At 36.0% G+C, this 23,919-nt stretch overlaps 1 protein-coding gene across 3 annotated transcripts; it reads left to right on the top strand.

Annotated features, from left to right (window-relative positions):
- Nucleotides 1-192: 192 nt before the first annotated feature.
- LOC128679239 (nardilysin-like) lies at nucleotides 193-22,188 on the top strand. 3 transcript variants are annotated; one of them, XM_053761338.1, is made up of 24 exons: nucleotides 193-444; nucleotides 1,351-1,558; nucleotides 5,439-5,579; nucleotides 6,809-6,977; nucleotides 9,011-9,219; nucleotides 9,886-10,056; nucleotides 10,772-10,893; nucleotides 11,430-11,550; nucleotides 11,874-11,951; nucleotides 12,596-12,736; nucleotides 13,421-13,550; nucleotides 13,964-14,222; nucleotides 14,514-14,648; nucleotides 15,091-15,139; nucleotides 15,502-15,603; nucleotides 16,068-16,201; nucleotides 16,646-16,775; nucleotides 17,161-17,265; nucleotides 18,103-18,246; nucleotides 18,443-18,579; nucleotides 19,341-19,485; nucleotides 19,927-19,989; nucleotides 20,994-21,095; nucleotides 21,943-22,188. In XM_053761338.1, the coding sequence occupies exons 1-24, from the start codon at nucleotides 212-214 to the stop codon at nucleotides 22,102-22,104; spliced, it is 3,390 nt and encodes a 1,129-aa protein (XP_053617313.1). In that variant the 5' UTR covers nucleotides 193-211; the 3' UTR covers nucleotides 22,105-22,188. The 3 variants fall into 3 exon arrangements, with proteins under 3 accessions (XP_053617313.1, XP_053617314.1, XP_064292725.1); XM_053761339.2 differs by lacking the exons at nucleotides 193-444; nucleotides 1,351-1,558 and adding an exon at nucleotides 1,956-2,118; XM_064436655.1 differs by lacking the exons at nucleotides 193-444; nucleotides 1,351-1,558 and adding an exon at nucleotides 3,915-4,012.
- The last annotated feature ends 1,731 nt before the right edge of the window (nucleotides 22,189-23,919 follow it).

The raw sequence follows: 23,919 nt of genomic DNA, 5'->3' as shown, positions 1-23,919 counted from the left end.
AAAAAATAATTAATTAATAATTTGTTAATTAGTAATTTTGGAAACTAAATAATTAAATACTATGTGCATTTTGCGCATTTTCACAATAATATAACATAATTTTAAGAATTGAAAAAACAATAAATTATTTTTAATTCTAAAAAAAGTATTAGTGGTAGTTTATAGTAGAAATTTTATTCAACGCACTAGCACACCAAACATGCGTACATAAATGTCAAAATTTTTGTTCGTGTATATTCAAAAAACACCTAGCTATCTGCAGGCGAAACACCTTTTTATAAATATGTCTAAAAGAAATGCATTTCACAAAGCCCCTAAATTTAAACCTGAAGTGAAGAATTTGTCGGGTCGTCCGTCCCAACCCCAGCCAACAATGCTTAGAAAAGAAAAAGTTGTGGTTCTGCCTGATCCCATCAAGTCTGAGGCTGATCACAAGATATACAAGTGAGAAATTTAAATATTTTGATATTCATCATCTAGTTCGTACTGTTACTTTCCATACCTAAATAAATATAGTATGGCTGATTACTGGTATCAGCAGTTGAAATATGGATCAGCTGAGTTGTTGATGATTTCTTTAACCTCTTCGAATTTCTTTGTTGCAATTTTAAATTATTATCACTATATATAAGGTTAAAAATAGTTCTAAAAAACTTTTTTGTTCCTATTTTTCTATCTATAAATTAACCATTTCTTCTATTGCCACCAGTAGAACTTGAGTATTTTTATTTTTTAAATAACACATTAACATTTTAGCATGAAATATAACATGAAGTTGATATGTTAGCTCTAAAAATAATAGATTATAGTTATCTTCATATTGTTTTTGTGTTTAAGTAATTATTGTATGCAAGGTTAACCACTTTTTGTGACACTATGTATAAAAAATATATATCATCCTTGTATCTCAGACTTGCCTATGTTAAAAAAATGATTTCTGGACGCAAATAAACTGCTTGTACCTTGTGGCTTTGCTTCCATAGGCTTTTGTGGATTTTAACCTAGCTCATGCATTATTCTAATTAGCAACTGGCACGTCTAGAAATTAGTATTTTGAACATTGATTTAATCAATAAATGGAAGATATGAAAATATTCATTAAAATAAATATTTGCAGTAAAGATAGGAGTTCAAATTGGTTTTAAAAATAAAACTTATTCTACATGTATTAACAACTATGTGTATTGGGTATGTAAAAATATACTATGTAATTAGTATTATTTTTTAATTTTTAAAGATCTAAAGTATATAGGTAGGTAATAGGTTCTTAAAATCCTTGCATAATCCTTGTAGTTAGTAGCAAAATAATTCATTATGCAAGCATGGCTACTTCACTGATATTGTTCACAGAACCATAAGATTAGAGAATGGCTTGACAGCCTTACTAATATCAGACCCGACTCGGCCACCTGTGACCGACATCTCCAGTGAAGAAGAGTCCAGTGGGTCAGACGAAGCCACGGGCCCAGATAGCGATAGTGGTCAGTCAGCACAATCAGCCACTAGTGACCGAGGCGCCGGCGCTAAGCGCCGCAATGAATTCGATGAAGAGAAACTGGTGAGTCTATTTTTAAGCTATACTTTTCAATATTTTCAAATGAAGGTTAACTATTAGCATGTCCAAATCTTTTAAGAAATCAGATGAGATAGATGTTCTTTCCACACAAAACAATAAGTTTAAATAAAACAAAATTCTAGCATTATTCCTGAAGATCATTAGACAAAAATGTTTCTCTTGTTTCAGAGCAACATTGTGATTTATACATTGTATGGACAATAAAAATGTTTTTAAAAACAAACAGATGTGCATAGATATATTTTTGCATTATTTCCATGTAGTTTATATATACAACTTGTCATTGTTGTCAACTTGATTTTTTTCATATTTTGAGCGACTTATATAACAGTCCACATCATATTCCTATTATCAAAGCATACATAACCAGACATAAGCCAGACAATGGCCAAGGGCCGTTTCTATACTTATGAAAAAAATTTACAAAAATTTTGAATGCATTTTGTTTGCATTTCAATGTTAAACAATGCCATTTTTGGGTTAACCCTGAAATAACTGACCACGACAACCTTCACCCTAGTTAGAGACCTTCATTTCGTTGGGTAATGTTCTCGATTTGTTATTTATTGAAAAGAACAGCAGAATCACCTATTCAATAGCCGGCAGAACAAAGTACTTGATGCAATTTGTCCTAGACACAGCTGCTGTGTGAATGGATGCTATTTATTTAGTGAGCTGTCGCGACCGCTAAACTAGACCGTAGTTGATTGATAGAGAGAGATGGAAAGGATAAGGTCATTTGTTACGTAACTATAGTTATCTTTTTGAAAAACAGATCGTTATAACGTTTCCTCGACGCTTTTTGAGAAAGTACAATATAAAAAAAAGTAAGCACCTACTTATTTACTAGGACTTATTAACTAAATTTAATGTAGACCACACCAAATTAAATAAATCTAAACACCGAAATATTGTGTCTATGTTAATTTGGTAGTATGAATTTGTGAAGTGCTGTTAATAAGACCTCAACTTAAGGCAAAATATTAGGCAAAGGACACTGAAAAATAATCAGAATTGCGTATAAATGAGTTATCATGCAATGCAGAAAAAGGAAAAGTCTAAGTGGTACTTAATTTATTTACAAAACGAATGCATGCATACACCAGCAATTTTAAGTTTGCCAACTTCTATAAGTACTTATCTACAAAGCACGAAATTCTCGGTATGCGAATCCGTCTCGCACTTGACCGTTTTTTTTTCATAAAGCATCATGCTGGTCATGGTTGACGTCCCCTTAGAATTTAAAGCGGTTACGTCAATTCAGGTGGTCAGAAGCATTCGAACGAGACTGACCCAGTTCGCGATATATAGATCAAAATGGTTATTCAATATTTCACTATTGGTATCGTAGTATACATAATCTTGTTATGGTCTAGACTAGATGTTTCTTATGGATTGGATTGTTAGGATTTATGCTATTTTTATTAAACAACTAGCGGCCCGTCTGGGCTTCGCTCGGGTAAAAAACATAATAAATTATACACCTAAACCTTCCTTAGGAATTGCAATATCTAATGGTGACCGCATGAAAATCCGTGTACTAGTTTTTGGGTTTATCGCGAACAGACAGACAGAGGACTTTGTTTTATAATATGTAGGGACAAGGATGTAACGAAGGATTATATTATGTAAGGAAGAAACTACAAAGGATATTACGAAACAACTTGTACAATTACAACTGTTAAGTATTTAATCAGAAATCTAGCCAGAAAATTTAATATGTCATAAAGTCAGTGAAAATGTAAAGGTACATACTGTAAGTGCATTGTGTACAAATTATTTACTTGTCACCGCAATGCCCTACATTGGGTCTGTCACAACTTATAGGTACAATTTGAATTAATATTGACTCATTTTTACAAGTAAAATCAAAGTAATCGTATACTAAAAAACCTACTAATGTTATAAATGTAAAGTTTGTAATTGTGTTATTTTTATTCAAAACTAGCGACTAGTGAAAACGCCCTGGTTTCGCTTTTCGGCTAAAACCGTAATAAAAAAGTATGTATATTACTACTGAAGGTTTTGTCAAACTCTATGCCAAATTTCATCAAGATCAGCCCAGTAGTTTTTGTGTCTATTCATTACAAACAAAAATACAATTACAAATATTTTTTTTTAAATATTTCTATGAATATGGATAGTATAGATTTAAATGGACTAGTATGAATGAACTAGAGTGTAGATTTCTCCATTTGGTCTGATATTCTCGAGGTAAAGTAGGATTAGAGTCTGTGATTCCTAGGCGTCTCAACTTTTTGTCCATAGGTTAGTAAGATAGCTGATTATATTTATGAAAATATTGACAATATAAAATATATTCTGCAGTGCACTCGCTACAAACGTGACATACTGAGAGTTGTGCGGTGCGCATGCCGGAAAATGTATAGGAAGCGGTGCAAGATGTTGTTCGTACACGAACTCTCCAAGGACACGGTACCTTACTATATGTGACATAGGTACCTTATGGCGGGTTTCTTGTTACAATTATTTCTTCTTCAACTTCTATTCACGATCGATGGTTCGAACTAAACACAACCTATACGACGGCGACACTGCGTTGCCGAGTATTTTGTCCGGCTCGAAGGACCATATAAAATGTTTCCAACCTCTTGCTACTGGGAAGAAATGACTGGTTACAATGTAGCAAACAAAAAAAATATATCAAAAATATAGAGCCGTTGCCATGGTGTATAGAGCCAGTATAAATATGAATGATGTAATTTTTTATAAATACTAATTGATTCCTCCGCAGTGTTGCCGTCTGGGTTTGTCAAAAAAGAAAATAATATACTTAAAAACCTTCCTAAGGTACCTTTACCCGAAAACGTTACATATTTAGTTCATACTGTAATTGTACATAGCTAGTTAGATAGGTAGTCGTTTGGGTGAGTAGGTGTTGTTAAGTAGGTAGGCTTGTTAAATAGTAGGCTGGTAGGATTAGGGTTGATTTGCAAGTACCTAAGTAGGTAGGTATCAGATATATTGCTGTCAATACACAATTGAAATATTACGAATTCAAAGTATGATGCCGGACTATCTATCCTTTTCTGTGTCGTCGTCAATAGGTCAATATGTTTTTCACTTTATACCTGATTTAAAATTAATATTTTTTTATTACCCAAGCTGTGTATTAATATTTATCATTATAGTTAGATATAGAAAAACGCAAGAATCTAGATATCGCAACGGCGTTCTCAACTTGTCAGTTTCACTCCATCCATCCATAAAACGCTAAACGGTCGCGTGAAAGTTTTGTCGCGAACACATTACCAGTTGATAAACTATAATTTAAATTCTTTAACAACATGGTCGCACATGCACCACACACATGCTTATACATAAGGAAACTATGTGTTATTCTATCATAAAAACAGAAAAAAGTTACTGATTGAAGAAATAAATTAGGGCTTATTAGCATATTAGCACGATAATAGCAAACGTAAGAGTTTATAGCTGTTAAATTTTAATTGTGTTTTCCACGTGTGTTACTTTTTTACTGTCCGCAAGATTGTTAATGATTTTTTTTAGGATGACAAAAGTCTGATCGGATTTTTTTTACTAAATAGCAAAATAGGTACGCGTCCAACTGATTTAAAACGGTTACCACAGACACGTGATCTCGGTACCACTCGTGTTGCCTCTCTTTCTATTGCCCCACTGAGCTGTAATTACTCTGCCTTTCTCACCCTTCAAAAGAAACAAAACAGAACACAAAGCACCCTCTACATTGTGGCGGCAGGAAGAGAAAGTGGAGATGACTATTACCGTGGAAATAGAAGCGGGCGGTAAACAGACATCGATAGAAGAACATTTTTGTGGTGGGTGAAGAATGTTACTTAAAATTTGTCGTTTCTCACAGGCAGCCTGCGCGCTATGCGTCGGAGTGGGCAGCTACAGCGACCCCCCAGACATACAGGGCTTGGCGCACTTCGTCGAGCACATGGTGTTCATGGGCAGCGAGAAGTACCCCAAGGAAAATGAGTTCGACTCTTTCATTAAGGTGAGAAATTTCTAGAAAAACATGCGGTGAAGGTTTTTGCACCGCTTCTTTGGGCGTTAGCAGTAGATTTAGTTTCAAGTAAATTTTTGACTACATAGTCTTGAACATGGCCATAAACCTGCTCATTATAATATAATATTGCATATAGAAATTCTTTGCGCACACTAATATACCTGTTTTGCGTAAAGAACCCCTTTTAACCGTACGATGCTCCACTTTCGTATTTCGCCGAGTGGATCCACGTTTGATTGCTCGAGGATGCATGTGTGTGTGTATAACATTGTGTGCATGGGTATAACATTAGTGTCGATAAAGAGTGCACACAACTAATCATAACCGTTAGCGTTCGTATTAATATTATGAATTTAGATTGACTAAATCATATCTGTATTTTTATTAAGCATTCAGCTTTGTAACTAATTAATTAAGGCTGAGAATGTTGATTAACTACTTAAGGAATGAAACTGGGGATTTAATTTGCATAGAGCTAGTTACGTTAATCTAGAAATAAATCGAAATCAATATTTTCTTTAAGGACTAACACTAAACAGTGTATAATTTTATAATTAAATTCCTTTTTTATTTTTTCCAAAGGTTTGTGTGTGTTGGTTGACATAAGTTCAACTTATATTGAATATGCCGAAGAACTTATTTAATAAACGATTGGCTCAAGATGAGATAAAAACATTAGTTCCGTAAACACATAACTTTCCAATACTGGATACAAGTGACGAAACGGCGAAAGTGAATATTGCTTATCACTGAGCTCATAAAATATTAGCATAACAAATACGCTAGTGGAATATTCTGATAGATGGCTTTGCGATGCGCAGTAGAAAGTGATGGAGAAATATATTCGATGATAATTAATACTACACGCAGCCCGTGAGAAATAATATGAGACTTATGTCTTGTAATGTTTGATTTTACAAGCTAAGTTAACACTGTTTTAAAAGCTTCCGTATTGCTAATCGTAAAGTTTGTTATGTTTATATTGAAATTAAATTTTAGCATCATGTTACGTCTTACAAATTTTCATAAAACACACTTTTGAAATGAAATATTTTAAAGGGTTTGAAATTATGTCATCACCATACTTCTGTTCTGAAAAAAGGGAGTATCTATCTATTTTTGTAAATTTACAAGTACTGGTGAAGTTTAGGTGTTTTCTAAAAAACACATTTTATGTCTACTGATAAGTTATTATATTGTTGACATTATCTTTACAGAAAAAAGGGGGAGCAGACAATGCAGCGACGGACTGCGAGTTGACGACGTTTTACTTCGAGATCCAGGAGAAACATCTGCCGCACGCCATGGACATGTTCAGCCAGTTCTTCGTCAGCCCGCTCATGCTCAAGGAGGCCATGCAGCGCGAGAGAGAGGCCATCGAGTCCGGTAACTATTCCTCTCTCCCTCTTCTCCTCGCTTATTCCAATTTTCGTTCTCCACTGTGACACCCTGATGCTCCGTGTCGGTGAAAACCTTCCATCAAATTTTGAATATTCGATTGTGATTTTATGACCGGCATATCTTCTTCGAAAGACGGCGCATTATACCGCTTTGCCTACTTTCATAGGCTGCCGTGAGTAGTTTTATAGGATTCAGTGACCGCATCACTAATAAACACGCAAACGCATGTATATAGTATAAAAAATAAAATGGGTTGGGTTATCCCAATGTCTGGCCAGATCAAAAGAGTGAATAGGAAAAAAGTATGTATCCCTTAACAATAAAGGCACTTCACATTGAGTATGGCAAAACCATAGCTATTTCAGCTATAATTAACATTTTTCATGCAAATCAAGCAGATAAACTAAATAAAAATCTCAATCTCCTAAGATACGATCTCACAATACAATTACGACTTCCTTAATACAAACGGGTCACTAGGTTAAACATATAAGAATCACATATTTTCCTAGGGCTTCTAATAACATTCACGTAACGTCATTATGCATGTTGTTTAACATTATTAATCATTTACATTAATCAAATGTTTAAAGAGTTACGAGCGCCAATCGCCATTGTTATAAATAGAAGTGTAGATCTAGGTGCAAGTACAATGGCTAGACATTCACACAGGTTATTTTATTTATATTCTTAAAAAACTGCGATGTTACATCACTGGGACAAAGATCGAAGTGATCTAGAAGCATAATTGGATTTGAGTTAGTTTGGACTTGAGAAAAATAACTTCGCTAGTAAAGAATAAGTAAAAGCTATTTAATTACTTTTTTATAATTCTAAAAACCACGGTTCTAAAACTTAGTCTATCCCTTATCCTTCTCAAGTTCATACCAAACTTCATAAATATTAACATCAGCATTTTGCATGTGAATAAGTAACATACAAGTAGAAACATAATACTACTAATATGAGTATTATAAATGCAAAAGTTTTTGAGGATGTATGTATGTTTGTTTGTTACTCTTTCACGTAAAATCTACTGGACGGATTATTATGAAATTTGGTACACCGGTAAAATACAACCTGGAGTAAACATAGGGTACTTTTTATCCCGAATTTCCCATGGGAGCGTAATCCCGGGGCACAGCTAGTGTATAATATAAAATTATTTTTGGTGGAATTCCAGTTGTATTTTTTTATAAAAATTGGTACTTATCACACGTGAGCAAGTCAGGACAGTAAGGACTGTCCGAGGCTAAATTCAGTTATTATCTAGATTACGAGCGCTTCCGTGCAGCTCACGATTGTATTGTCAACTGCAACTCAAGTATGCCAATAGACTCTATGCGGTTGTAATAGAGGCAGTTTGCAATGGTGCGCGTTTTGTTAACCGTACAAATGTGGTATTTTATCACGTGCAGTCGTTTACATTTAGATGACGATGATGTGACATTATTTTCTTGCAATTTATATGCGAACATGTTTATAAAATAGTTAAACGCTGTGTATAATAGATTTTAGTCGATTGATGTACTATTTTTTTACATTTAACTTGCAATGTTTGTACGTCAAATTTTCCTTTCATTAAATTAGAACCAGTCTTTATGTAATGTACATATTCATGATCGTTTAGTTGCTATAATTATGAATTTGATGAATGACAAGTCTAGAACTCCTTATCGAGACATATTTTGCTTGAATGTTGGCTGAAATTACGACTATAACAATACCACTGTTCTGAGAAAATCTATTCGGATGTACATATTTGTTTATCTTGACCCGATGACATGACGTATACATTTTTTCTTATACAAAATTTAAATTATAAGTAGTTCACACTGGTCTAGGAGCGAAAGAATAACATACAAGGCGCCAGCTGCTTCTCTCACCCAATTTGTAAAAATCAATCAAGGAAAACGCAGATAAACTGGAGGCGTTATCTGCACACGGGAACACGCGATTATGGACTTTATATGTTCGATCATAAGAGCCTGTTAGCCTACACGACTATTGCATTTTAGAGTTCGCGTTAGCAACGCCTTCCGACACGAACCGCAAAGACCAGCTGCTCTCCAGCTTATTCCCCGAAGGTCATCCAGCTAGAACCTTCACTTGGGGCAACATCCGCAGCCTGAAGGACGACATCAATGACGATGAGAAGCTACACCGCGCCGCGCACGAATTCAGGAGACGGCATTACAGCGCTCACAGGATGACTGTCGCTGTTCAGGTAACTAGTTTACGAATATATTGACATCGAATCTAAACCATCGAAATCTGTAGTTTCAATCGAATAAAATTTTATCATTTGTCTTGTGCGCATGTCCAGCGCATGCACACAACACAATCGTCATAATTTGGTTTGAAAACTAACCTTTTGCCATACCGGCGGCTCTAGCGGTGAATTCGTGCGCATTCCTCCATTCATGTGAATCCCTTAAATTTGTTTAATACAAACTTAAACTCGCAATAAACAGTGCCTATCCACACTGTATACGTTACACCTATATGCAGGGCAGCCGATTACGACTAATTATGCGCAATTATTGGCAAGTGAAACGTCTTCGCGATTCCCCTCTGTGAGGTACTTGAACATATCTTCGTTTTCATAGCCGTATCCCGCATTACGTGGAATAAAACACAGACAACAACTTTCTTGGCACTATTAACGGAGTGGTTTTCCATTGCCTTCTAAATTTCACTCGCAAGTTAATAATTAACCATGAGTGTGCAGGTTTCCTCACGATTTTTTCCTTCACCGGAAGCAAGATTGTTATACAAATTCATGTGGCATGAGTAGGATTCGAACCTGGGACCTTTCTATCCACAGGCGGGCGTCATAACTATTACACAATATATAAAACAATATATCATGTCCTGTAAACGTAACTTCAAGGCCCGCATGGAGCTGGACGCGCTGGAGCAGTACGTGGTGAACACGTTCGGCCGGATCCCCAGCAACAAGGCGCCGCCGGACGACTTCAGCCCGTTCTCGTTCACACCGGACGGCGTCACGCGCCAGTTTGCCAGCCTCTACTACATGCGGCCCGTCAGTGACATCACTGAGGTATATACTCAAATTGACTTAGTATATTATTGTAGTATTTTCAGGTTTATTAAAAAAAAATCCCGCAAGATTTTATTGTCATCAGATAATCTTGTTGCATTCAACGCGTGACAAACGTACGTGCTGTAAACTTTTGAGGAGTTCTCTCGTTGGGAGCCAATCCTGCACCATCAGGTCATGCTTATCATAATATTTCATTGTCATGGAAACTAAAGCGATGTGGGAAATTTCAATTAAGTAGTAGAAGTGGAAGTAGGTAAAGTTTACCTTGCAAGATTTGATTACAGACAGACAAACATCTGCACAGGGGAAACTAAATAAAAGATTGTAAAATACTTTACTTTTTTCTGCATTTTAAGGTTCGAAGAATGTGAATCATGTTTGACGTATGTTAATTTCTTAGAAGTAGTGACGACTGGCAACACTAGAGGTTTATTAAAAGGACATAGTCACAAACACAGAGGGCTGTCATGTAAGAAAAACTATACTACAATGTGAAGTGAAATTCGATTGTCAGTGAATCAGAGAGACTGTTTATTGTATCCATCGATACATATTATAAAACAGAATATCCCCTGTCGCGTCTGTCTGTATGTACGCGATAAACTACCAGACTGATTATTCTACAGTTTTCACCAAAAGATCATGTGATTGCTGTGAAAGGTTTAGCTGGGACGACCCGCTGGTTCTATACATACATGTGTTCGGTCCCCAGCTCCATTTGACGTGGTGCATGCGGTCGTTGATATCGGAGTACGAGTCGAAGCCGCACCAGTACATATCGTACCTGCTCGGCCACGAGGGCAAGGGCAGTCTACTCTCCTATCTTAGAAAGAAGTAAGTCTTAGGGCCTTGCTGTTAAAGTATCTGATTGCGTATAATGTAACATATCGAACAGATAACGTTAAAATTGTACTTCCCAACTGTTGGATAGAGCTAACTGGCCAGTCACATCAGGCAGGTTTATCTAGCGGTTAGTTTATCTGTCCGATTACGATATAATATTTTCATTTATCCGAAAGTTGTGAAACATGTCCATATTTAAAAAAAAAATATATTTTATTCATCTTTTGGCGAAAAATTAAAAAAAAAATGCGTAGTTATTAAAATATATGGTGTAAAAAAATACCTGTACAGTGTGATTAGTAATTATAAAATACGTTACATTTTTCTTACGCCGGTCTAATGCTTACATTAGACCACCGATTAAATTTGTATAAAAATAAATGGTAGGTACCATTCTACTTAGTTTTTTTATTTGCATGTTTTATATTTACACTGTTGTGTTGTGTAAATGATTATAAAAAAATTATTTTCTTACACCATCTATAAAATATATATGAAAACCATGTTTGTCTCTATGTCTTGAACAGAGTGTGGGCCCTGGGCATCTACACCGGCAACTCTGAGAGCGGCATCGACTACACCACCATGCACAGTTTGTTCCTCACACAAGTCGTATTGACCAAAGAGGGGCTCGACCACATTGACGAGGTATTTTTGTTACATTACCTACATATCCATGATTCCATTCTATACTAATATTATAAATGCGAAAGCCGTGTCTGTCCGTCTGTCTATTACGCTTTCATAGCGCAATGCTGTGTCGGTTTTGATGAAATTTTGAACGGTATTGACCCGAGATCTCAAACATAGACTACCGCGGGCTACAGTTAAGCTAGTGCTTATATAATTCGGTGAACCTACTTGTTGAAATGAAACCTTTATATATATAAATAACTTAAAAAATGTATAGGTATATGTTTGTTAGAATTTGCTTGTTTTATTACCTGTTAATATTAAAATCTTTGTTTCAGGTTTTAGACGCAATATTCTCTTACATAAACATGTTGAGAAAAATAGGTCCGTCTCAGCGTGTGTTCGAAGAAATAAAGGTAAAAAATTCATTCTATTCCATATGTGGAGATCAATTAAAGACTCTGTCTCCTCTATTCCACACACAAGATGAGAAATTCAAATTCTACTACTAATCTCCGAATTCGAATACTAGTCGCATTAATTCGACTAGAATGCATGCACGTTTGCTTGAAGCTAGGTAGTGGTCTATTATAACTACTATACACTACTAATTTCTGGGCAATATCGATGGTGTGGTTTGCTATTATTATGTCCATTTCACACACGAGCTGATAAATCGTCGACTAGAGTGCACGTTTCCTCACTATGTTTGGCTTCACTTGAAACTTTTTATCTCTTAAAACTACTTTACATACATGAGTCAAACACATAATTAATCCTAGGCAATATAAATATGGTGATAGGCCCACCCCGAAACACCCCGGGGTGCAGCTATAAAGGAGATGAAATATGTATAGAGAAAAAAAATGTCATAAAAGAATACAATGTTACAGTTCGAAGATACGTTTCATGAATTTACCTAAACTTAAATATAATTAAAACATGCTAACCTCTACGATATCGACGTAAAACAAAACGTTCCGTTATAAACTATAGAAATTAACACCTGGCTACTTATTATTTCTAGTTTTAAAGTATGTTATTGACATTATTATTTCAGACTATAGAAGAAACAAGCTTCCGTTTCGAAGAGGAGTCTCAGCCGAGCGACTACGTGGAAACTCTGGCTAACAACATGCACTTCTACCCGCCTCAGCATTACATCACGGGCGACCGACTCTACTACAAATACGATCCCAAGGTGGGTCACCACTGTTACCATATTTTCGATACACTCTATTTCACCACTTTCTTGTAAAATACTAGATTTTGCGGCTTCGCCCGCGTGAATATCCCACGGCAACATTTCTTTTTCCGGGGTGAAAGGTACCCTATGTCATTCTCCGTAATTAAGACTACGTGTATGCAAAAATTATGTACCTATTTAGTTCTGCACCCCGGGACTTCGCTTCCGTGAGAATTTCGATATAAAAAGTACTATTTGTTATTCCGGGTTTTAATAGATTTTGCGTGAAAGAGTAACAAACAGACACATAAATACATCCTCACAAACTTTCGCATTAGTATGATATTTTTGGTACATAAGGTTTTAATTTGTCACAAAGTGATTAATTTAAAATTAAAGCTGCAGCTTTAATTTTAAATTGATCACTTTGTCCACATGTGGAAAACAAAACCACTGTAGAAGATATAAATCACAGACAAGTTCGAATTTCAATCGACCTTGTCTGTGACCTGCCTTTTTATTCTACGAGAAATAGAAAGAACGAATTTGTGTAACTCCGAAATGTTTAGCTTTGGTAAATTTAATTTAATTTAGAATATGACGTGAAAATGTGTCTGTGAAGGCCTAATATCTTCTTAATAAATGATTTGATTTTTGATTTTGACCTCATAGTAATGTAATATTTACAAATATCCGCAGGGTATAGCGGAGCTGCTGGACAGCATGCGGCCGGACAGGGTCAACATCCTGATCATGTCCAACAAACACTCCACACCCATTATTTACGACCAGAAGGAGAAGTGGTTCGGCACAGATTACAGGCGCGAGGGTAAGTCACTGATATAACTCAGTTGAATCAGATCCGTACTGTCGTTCGACGGTTGCTGAAGGGCAAATAGCCGCTAAGGCTGATAACGCTGTTAGGGTTGTCACAAATTATGAAAGACATGATGCTGTATCTGTATTGATTATTTTTATTAATAAAAAATATAGCCTTTGGCTTAGGGAGCGACCCCCTCGGCCCCGTGTCTCTCAGCACCTTCACTATTGCCCAAGTGTTAAAGTTGTAACGATGAATTCTTTTCAGGTTGAAACCAGTTCTAAATCAAACTTTTGTAATAAGATCGGTCAGTGTCAGATTTTAGGGTTCCGTATCGAAAAAAAAAACGAGACTTATATAGTGTCCGTCCGTTTGTTGTGCCGTGGCCGGTTTTATTATTATTATATATAATTTATCTTCAGACATTCCATCAAAGTGGACCCAACAGTGGTTGACAGTAGAACCATACCCCGAATTCCACCTACCGGCCAAAAACGTGTACATCACCACAAACTTTGACCTGGTGCCCCCGGCCCACCCCTACGTGGAAGCGGCTGAGGAACTGGGCTTGGAGCTGGCCAACGCTACGGCTAAAGATGTGTACCAGAAGATGAAGGATCGCCCGCCGAAGACCAAGGTGTTGAAGAGGGGTGACCTTATCGCTACAGTTAATAATTTCAGGTTGGTTAATTTCTTACATTATCCTTATTGTATATATTGCAAGCAATAGTGAACCTTATGCGGGGTTTACTCAAACAAAATGTTTGTTAAATGTCAAAATTAGTAGTTATATTTAGGTGACAATAAATAAATACACAATTGCAAGTCAAGTGAGTGAGGCTTGAATGCAACACGATGTAATTTTCTATAATGTTCATCATTCACATACTTTTGAATGTAACATGTAAAATAAGTCCATTAGAAGAGACTGACAATTTTTCCTTTTCGTAATATATAAATATGTGTTGACAGGCTGGACCAACCGAACTTGATCCGCAAAAATAGACACATGGAGCTGTGGTACAAGCCCGACTTCAAGTTCCGCTTCCCCACCGCGTTGCTCTACTTCTACTTCATCACGCCGCTCAGTTTGAAGTCGCCGCGCGAGTGAGTAGCGCACAAATAATTTATTTTATTCTTTATAAGTTCATGTATAGTATACACGAATTATGACAGGACATACGTCGAGATTTGTACATATTTTTATTATTTATATATATTTTTCAGGAATTCTGACAGTGTATCGTCGGCAATTCTTTTGAAACGGCTGTTGCCTTGGATTATTAAATGACGCCAGCCACTTCTTTTCTTAAATTTTTATTATTTTTTTGACATGATTGAAGGACATACTAGCCTACTTTCAGTTTTAAAATATTAGTGTGATTTACTTTATTTTATTTAGATTTTTTTTTCTAAATTATTATTTTTTTTTGACATGAAAGAAGGACAAATCTTCTTTGACATTAATAATATTAGTGTGATTTCCTTTAATTTTTTTTCTTTTCAATTAAACAAAAATATTTTAAAATACTTTATATTTTGTTCACAGGGCTTGCCTATTGGATCTGTGGAATGATGTCTTGCAACAAAATTTAAAGGTAATTTAAAAACAGTCATTTACATTACAACAACACATAGGGTACAAAAAAATGTTATAATAAACGTATTTGTTTTATTCAAAGACCGATTTTAAAATAGCACTTGTGATAATCAGGCGTAATTGCTACAAAACTCTTTAAAAGTACCGGAGCTAGACCTTGGTAAAAAATCGTATGCTTAACTCACTCATCTATTTATGTAACAAGAGTCGAACAAAAGTGCTTGCTTTGATGTGTTCCGGTTTGAAGTTTAGAGAGGCAGTGTAATTACAGGGTACTGTGGCAAAAGACCGTAGACGGAAATATATTTTAATCGGATTTGTAATTGTTAGATTAATATCAATTTCAATGTTTTGTTACAGGAAGATGTGTACCCAGCAAACATGGCAGATTTAGAACACGTGATATTTGTGGCCGACAAGGGAGTGACGTTAAAAGTGATTGGGTATAGTCAAAATTTACATGTAAGTTATTTATTATGTTTCTTTTGTTTTAGGCGGTTCGTGGATGGAGCTGCGTCTACAGTTAGTTTATAATAAGGACGATTTAATGAAATTCATGCAATACGGCCTTGTAAAAGGAGAAATAGCCGACAGTGCTGTTAGTGCAGACAGGGTTGTCAAAGAATATGAAAGACGTGATGCTGTTTGTTTTGATTAATTTTATTTCTCAAATGTTACTCTTGAATTAGACCCAACTTGTCATGTCTCGTGTTGGGAGCGGCCCTCTCCGCATCTCTCAGCCCCTCATGAACAACCTGTCTGGACAAAAGATTTCATGTCACGTGAAGGACAAAAGATGTTACAGCACACAGTCTAATTTGTTTGATTGTCTAATTTAATTTGTATGATTTCCAACACGTATATGTCATGATCTATAGCTTCCTCCACGGTAGTTAGATAGTGAGATCGGGCACCTGGTGTTGCAGCTGCTGGTGGAGCTGGTGACGCGCGAGATGGGCGCGGCGCGGCGGTCGCTGTCGGCGCCGCTGTTCGCGGCCGTGCGCGAGGTGCGCGCGCGCACGTACCACAACGTGCTCATCAAGCCGCACAAGCTGGCCAAGTACTGACTCTCTCCCTCTCTCCTTCTCTCATCTGAGGCTGCCATCACCGAAAAATATTATAATCACTAAAAACCTTTCTGTCACAACATATGTTAAAAGAAATAAGAAGAAATAAAATTTTGCGCACTAAACGAGACGCTTTGTCCCGAAGCACTAATCTAAAGAAAGGTTCCATGCTTCGAATCTTCTATTTTTTCATCCCTTATCTCATTTGACTTGAGGTCACTTGTACACTTGGGCCAGAATAAAACTGAACACTACTTTTTGCTTGAAATTATTGCAAGAAACTTCACATATAAAATCTCAAAATTAGGTATATATGATAGGCATTTTGTAACACCCTATATATAACCAAGTTTAAATTTAATTATTATAGTTTGTTAAACCAACATATTATCGATATAGTTTTGTATCTGTTCTAAGTCTGTCTATTCGTCCGGCAGGGACATGCGTATGAACATACTACTAGACCCGTACATATCCCCGCGAGACAAGGCGGCTGTGGTCCAGAACATTACACTCGAGGAGCTGAAAGACTTTAGCGACAGGCTACTCAGCAAAATGTATCTACAGGTAGGTGCAACGTTAAAAAAGAAATACCAGTAGTTTGTAGCTTGTGAGAAATAACTATAAATATTGACGAGAAAAAGTGCTTGTGAAGGTCAATTTGAATTTAATAAAAATGCGAATATATTTCAGCCAATCATATATTTTTGGCTAAAAGCAGCGCGTCATGCCTGTTCAATCCACTGTTGGTTGCTGTCTAGGAGCGATCTGGCTGTCAAGTAGATAGAGCGAAATAGCACAATATGTTTTCTATTTAGTATTAATTTATAACATCTGGGGCACATTTTTCAAAGTCTAATTATTTTCTGAGGTACCATGTGTTAAATTAATTTTATTAGTAAAAAACCAGAAAAGATCTATTTTTATCGAGTTACTGCGCTGTTGGTTTCAGGTGTTGATGCAGGGCAACCTGGCGTGGTATGAAGCTATCTCTATCTCGGAGACTGTTCTCAAAAATATCAAGTTTGAGGGGCTGCCTGAGGAGGAACTGCCTGAAGTGAGTTACAATACATTATGCTTTATTGCCAAAGCTTACAAATTATTAATCACTACTTACATGGTATAAAACAAAATCGCTTACCGCTGTCTGTCCCTATGTATGTTTAGAACTTTAAAACAACGCAACGGTTTTTACGCGTGTTTTTTAAATAGTGATTTCTGAGGAAGGTCTAGATGTGTAATTTATTACGCTTTTAGGTACTCGAGCGAAGTAGGGACGGGCCGCTAATACAAGAATATAACATTAGGTACAAACAGCGGTCTTATCGCTTATGCAACTTCTAAAAGACGACTTAAATTAAAAATTTCTTAAGTTTTGAGTTCCATGTCTTATCAGTCAATTTAATTTAATATCGAAATATAACTTTTATGTATAAAGTTTATTTGGAGGCATTTTCTTTTCAATATCTATTATAGCTATATTACAATTCGGCTATTGGGCAACTACAAGGTTAGTATATAACAGTTGATTTACAGCTGATATCTTTATGGAAGTTGGGACGAGAGAATTCTAATTTGAGATAGATGTTCTCTCTCTTTAATCCTCGCGTATTATTACAAAGACCCTGGTCTTTAGTTGGCGTTAAAACTTAATTTAGAAGTTATTTTGTGATTTCGCCTGCTTGACCTCAACAATGTGGTCTATTACATGAGCTAGACCTTGGTTATAATTTTACTCTAATGAGATGGAAAAATTCATGAGTCGAGCGCGAATCGAAACCACGTCCCTGCCTAACCGAGACTTTTAATCACAGAGCTATCGACTATCATACGTCAGATTTTTTCATTATATTACATTATATTTTAATTACATTATATAACATTTTCGTTTTAGTTACGCGTTCACCAATTGCCTCTGGGTGAGAGGAAGATCCGCGTGTACAACCTGAACCCGCAGTCGCCCAACAGCGTAGTCACCAACTACTACCAGGGAGAACTCACCAATCCCAAACATACCGCCACCTTGGAAGTGCTCATGGTGAGATCATGATTTTATCTACACGTTGTAGTGAGTTAGCTTGTTTGGACGACAATTATTTAGGCGATCATAGTTTATTTTTCTTAATTAACCCAACTAACATCGTTTGACTCAACCAGCATTTTTTCTCGTCATATTACACCTCCGACATATATATGTTATCAATATATATATATATATCCGCGGTCGGGTCTAGATGCTGATGGAGGAGCCGGTGTTCGACATCCTGCGCACGAAGGAGCAGCTGGGCTACAGCGTGTTCTGCATGATGCGCTACACCTTCGGCGTGCTGGGCTTCTCCGTCACCGTCAACTCGCAGGCCGACAAGTTCAGGTGACCCACCTTACACACTCATTTCTTGTTTGTTGTGACATTTCTCATTGAGGGTTATAGTCATTACTGGCCGCCTGTCTGACCCTGGCAGAAGGCAAACCCAACTAATGCTGGCTTGATGTCGTCAATGATGATATGCGTGCTAATGGTTTGACCACTACGGATGCCGAATCCTTCGAAGTGGAGACGCAAAAGTAGGAAGGCGGACCCTGGGCTCCGATGCTCAACGGGTGGGAAGAAACCGAGATAACGCTCAGGTAAGAGAGAGGGTCGTGGACATTACGTGGAATTGAATACAGACAACTTTTTTGGCACTATAAGAGTGGTTTGCTATTGCCTTTTCTATTGCATACACAAATTAATAATCAACCGGTGTGCAGGTTTCTTCACAATATTTTCTTTCACCGGAAGCAAGTGGTGGTCGTTAAAAACTTCTATACATGTGCCAGATTGGTATACGCTTGTATACCAATCTGGCACATGTATCTGGCACACTCATGCGGTACGAGTAAGATTCGAGCCTGGAATGTTTCGATTCACATGGCCACTACCGCTTCAACTGCGCTATGATATAGCGGCCCGTCCCGACTTCGCTCGGCTAAAATCATAATAAATTATACACCTAAATCTTCCTCAGGAACGACACCCAATCTTTTCTGAAAAACCATCCAAGATCATTTACATTTACTCTCTCTCTTTCTCTCCCATATTTGGTATATTCAGTAATCACGTGTTGGACATGAAAACCATTGAAATTGCAGCGTGTCGCACGTGGACAGCAGAGTGGAAGCGTTCCTGAAGAAGTTCGCGCGCGACACGCGCAAGCTGCCGGAGCGCGCGCTGCTGGGCGCCAAGCGCGCGCTGCAGCAGCTCAAGCACACCACCGACTACGAGCTCAAGGAGGAGGTCAGTCAGTCAGTCAGTCAGTCAGTCAGTCAGTCAGTCACTGTCCTTGACATTTATTTTGCTTGATGTATCACTTCACCAGGATATGTGTAACTTGGTGGTTCTCAGTGAAATGAGGTCTATGTTCAGCAATGGGCGGAAATGAGCCCTTCCACAATGTTTAAATGAGTTTCTTTCGGCATGCGGTCGTTCCGAAATGCAGATGCATGTTGCGGATTTGTTATTTAATTTAGAATGTGATGGTCTAATTTCTGAATAAATTATGAGATTTAGATTTGTGTATCTGACAATATACCTCCTTACATTATGATAAATTAACTGCCGTCCGCTGCTGCCCATGTCATTCTCGTCTCCAACTATCTCCTCCACACTCAAAACCACCTCATGGTCCCTTTAGAATAAATAAACACATTTATATTTTAAATATGGATTAATTTTCAGGTTGAAAGAAACTGGAGGGAAATCGTTAGCCGAGAGTATCAGTTCCAGAGGTTATTTACTGAGGTACTTATGTAAACCTATTATTTTTAAGTGCAGCCATTTTTTCAGTTGGATTCCCCTACTTTATCTACTGAATTTTTGTCAATAAGTAACCAAAAGTACCGGGTATTTTCTTTTTGTTTCCAAATTTAAGAAATACGTTATTACGTTAACAGCACATCAAGTTAGAGAGTAGAGGATTCTGCAAAAGGTTATATGTTTTCAAAGTAAATTGGCTAGAAAATCCCAAGTAAAAAACTTACCGCATAATGTTTTAATAATATTATAAGCCTAGTAGAAATGGCACGAAGAAGAATGAAAAAATAATACTTAATTTGTATTATTTTTTCATTCTTCTTCTATCCAAAGACTGATTGGACTAGGTCCATTATTGTATTAATTTTTTGTATGTGTCTCGGGAATAAAGAATATAAATATGTGTTGTATGTTTTTGCATAGTATGTTCATGTTAGGTATTTGCTAAATTATTTTATTTCTTTATTGTACAGTCAACAGCACAAACTGAACCAAATTCATTGATATAGAAATAGAAATAAATTTATTCATAATATACGAATATACATCACAGAAAATGAACAAAATTTTTGTTCAGTTCAATTAAAATTATTTATTTCAGACTTGGTCCATATGATGTTAGTAACTAACTTACACTAGTATTAGTAAAAGCAAACAAAAATATATTCTATAATATTACAAAGGTACATTAATTACAATACAAAATGGTACCACTCAGCTTGTGCCATGGCGAAGAGCCGTGACGCTGGCACGCCGCCGCTTTATACCGCGCCATAGAGGTTCATGCGGGTAACTTGATGCTATTAACTGTACTACACAATACTGTTAACTGTACAAAGCTAAAAATGTAAAGAGTCGTGACCTCGAACGTTTGGCTTTATGGCCTGTGGTTCCCTCCTATAATAGTACCACTCCATTCCCTCCTGTGGATGTAGTACGTATAATATTGGCAAGGAATTGAGTGCTTTATTAAATAAAAATTTTGATTGCAGGCGGAAGCTATAGAAAAAATAAAATTGTACGACCTCAGGAGTTGGGTGGAGAACCATTTCTCCACCGGAAACAGGTCACAGTTCCGGAAACTATCCGTCCAAGTATGTATTACAATATTTTTTAATTATACTTGTAATATTTAAGAATCAATGATTTTCAAATTTGTATGTCTATATCATTTTATTTACGCTTCGATACCTAGGTACTTTTATTTCAATCAAACTGTAATGCATTTGGAAGTCTTGATTAGCAAATGAATAAAAGTGTAGTGATCTCACTATTATGTTAAGTATATAATTGTCATCACTAGTTTTTATTATTTTATCAGAGTCGTCATTTACAAAACTTAACTTTAATTAAATATACCTTAACTAAATATACCTTAACTAAATATTTACAAGTTCCTATTTGCAAGTTTTATATATTACTTATTTACAACAAATTATTATTTACAAATTTACTTTACAATCGATTGATAACATCTAGTCACTTTATTATATAAATTATCATTTGTATAATTTTCCTTTTACTGTATCTTCTGTATTATATTAACACAATATTTATACATTGGTAAACATGTACACAGATTGTAATAGATATGAAATAAACACATTGGTCAAGGAGCAAACTGTCCGGGTATAATGTTACATAGTAAATCCCGTAACCGTTGTCTAGCTGCCGCATGACGACCGGTTTGGCCGGCCGTCGGCCAGCTGATACTCGCGGCCTCGGCATTCCTGCGCGTGAGCGGCCCGTAGTCTGAATATTGATCCGACGCGAAACGCACGATTGTTGTTTGCTCCTCGACCGCTCGCAACGCATTTACGTGTTATCATTTATTCTATATCCATTCTTCGCTATCATACTTTCTTTCGCTTGTCTGGCTACTCCTTCTGAATTTCAAAATCTTTGTCAACAACGCTTTAAAAGCTATCCGTCTCTTTGTAGATAATGGGCCACAAGCCGGGGTGCCCGGACGAGACGCAGCAGGGGCTGGCGCTGCTGGGCGCGCTGGGGGACAACGACTGCGACTTCATCAAGGACATGGAGCGGTTCAAGAAGGGCCTGCCCATCATCCAAGTGCCTAAAGTGGAGTTAGCTCAGTGTTAGTGCGGGAAGCTGCGGCTAACTTGCGAATTTGTGCTTTATTGCGCGTTTATAACGCATATATATATATATATATATATATATATATATATATATATCCTTTTGTTCGTAAAAACTAAATTTGTTTGAGTTAGAGTAATTATTTTACAGTATTTGACAAATAACGCGAAAAACTTTAACTAAAATATGAATTTATGAATAAGTGGGTATAAAATAAATTTACATTCGCAGTAACTAACAGTCGCAGTTACTTTGATTTAGGTCTTCGGCTAGTAACGAAATATTGAAAATAGTTTGACAGGTTTTACAGGAAATAATTTATTATTTAAAAAAATAATAACTGATTTGATAATTCGTTACAAGCTGAAGTGTGTCCTGATTAGTATTAGTAGTTCATTTTTAATATAATTTTATATTCAATTTTATAACTTTTAGATAATCGAGAACAGTTTGTTTTTGCGATGATGCGAGAAAATTTAGTTGAAAACAACAAAAAACTGTAAACTATAAAAATAAATTTAACGAAATTACTTAAAAAATAAGTAATATATTTAATTGACTTATAAATATGGGCTTTATTTGTAAATAAAGGAACATATCTACCATAGTATATATAATTTATGATGACTAGAGCTCAATGGTCGAATTTAGAACAATATATTGTAAATATACTTATTATTATTATCAAAACTTTAGTGTTAATCAATAGCACTCTGTGAATACCAATTGTGCTTAGAATGAACAATATAAAATAATAATGTGACAGAAAGATTTTTATTTTTACATAACCTGTAAAATACGGCTGGACATAAAAGCTGATTACTGTGTGCATAACAATGTAATTTTGTCGAGAGTTTCACGAAAAAAAAAATGGGTTTATGTAAAAGTTATATTAGAATGCGCGCGCATTCTAATTTGTACCGGGTACGCAACAAAAAATAGTACAAGAGGCGCGATTATTAAATGGCAGTGCACTGTTATAAAATCGCATTGCGCCACATATTTATCCGAATTATTTAGTTTTTTATATTTATCCGAATTATTTAGTTTGTTATATTTATCCGAATGATTTAGTTTTTGGTTTATAAGTTTTTACTTGGAAGTGTAATAAATAAAAAATGGCAGGTATATTAGAAAATTGCGCAGATTCGCGCTCGGGCACAATCTGACATGAATATCTTCCCGGATATTCAACAAGGGTGCCCTTTGATTCGTTTAAAATTATTGTTTCTAATTTCACTTCGTCAAACCTTATTGGCCGAAACTTAACGCACAATTATTATCTAGTTTATCGCCTTATAATTGTTAGCTACAATTTTAGAATCTCTATTGTAAGACATCCTAAAATCGTTTAGAATTTCTTTAGACTTAACAGTAACCTAGTTCAATAATATTTGACACAAAGTAATAATAATTTCGAAATGTACTACAATAGGTTCAAAACTCAAGTCGGACAGCAGAAGTGCACGGGGGCGGTCTAAAAAGAAACATATAGATAACAAACCTGTGACGGTTAGGTTAGTATTGTAAACACACCAAGCAGAGCTTCAAACTATGCCAACAAAAGGTTAGGTTTGGATATGTGTCCAAAAAGTTGGTTAGGTTGGAAAGGCCCTATACTTACTGAATGATGGTTGGTAAATAAAGATTATTACACAATAAAAATTAGGCGTTATACTTTTGTACTTAATTGTTTAGTGAGAAACATAATTAAACTATTATGAATATTAGAAGTAATAAATTATTTGGACTACTGACTAATTTGGGAAGTAAATGAACTGTGGTAAAATGTTAGGGAAATCAAAAATAGGCTATACT

Source organism: Plodia interpunctella, chromosome 21 (assembly GCF_027563975.2).
Source record: "Plodia interpunctella isolate USDA-ARS_2022_Savannah chromosome 21, ilPloInte3.2, whole genome shotgun sequence".
NCBI lineage: Eukaryota > Metazoa > Arthropoda > Insecta > Lepidoptera > Pyralidae > Plodia > Plodia interpunctella.
The sequence above is the reverse complement of the archived record's forward strand: the minus strand, read 5'-3'. Positions and strand labels throughout refer to the sequence as shown.

Bases quoted from the DNA above. Each gene is read 5' to 3' on its own strand.
- LOC128679239 (XM_053761338.1), top strand. From the start codon at position 212: ATGTCAAAATTTTTGTTCGTGTATATTCAAAAAACACCTAGCTATCTG. The intron at 1,559-5,438 runs GTGAGTCTATTT...CGTTTCTCACAG, and splicing joins AATTCGATGAAGAGAAACTG to GCAGCCTGCGCGCTATGCGT. The intron at 10,894-11,429 runs GTAAGTCTTAGG...TGTCTTGAACAG, and splicing joins CTCTCCTATCTTAGAAAGAA to AGTGTGGGCCCTGGGCATCT.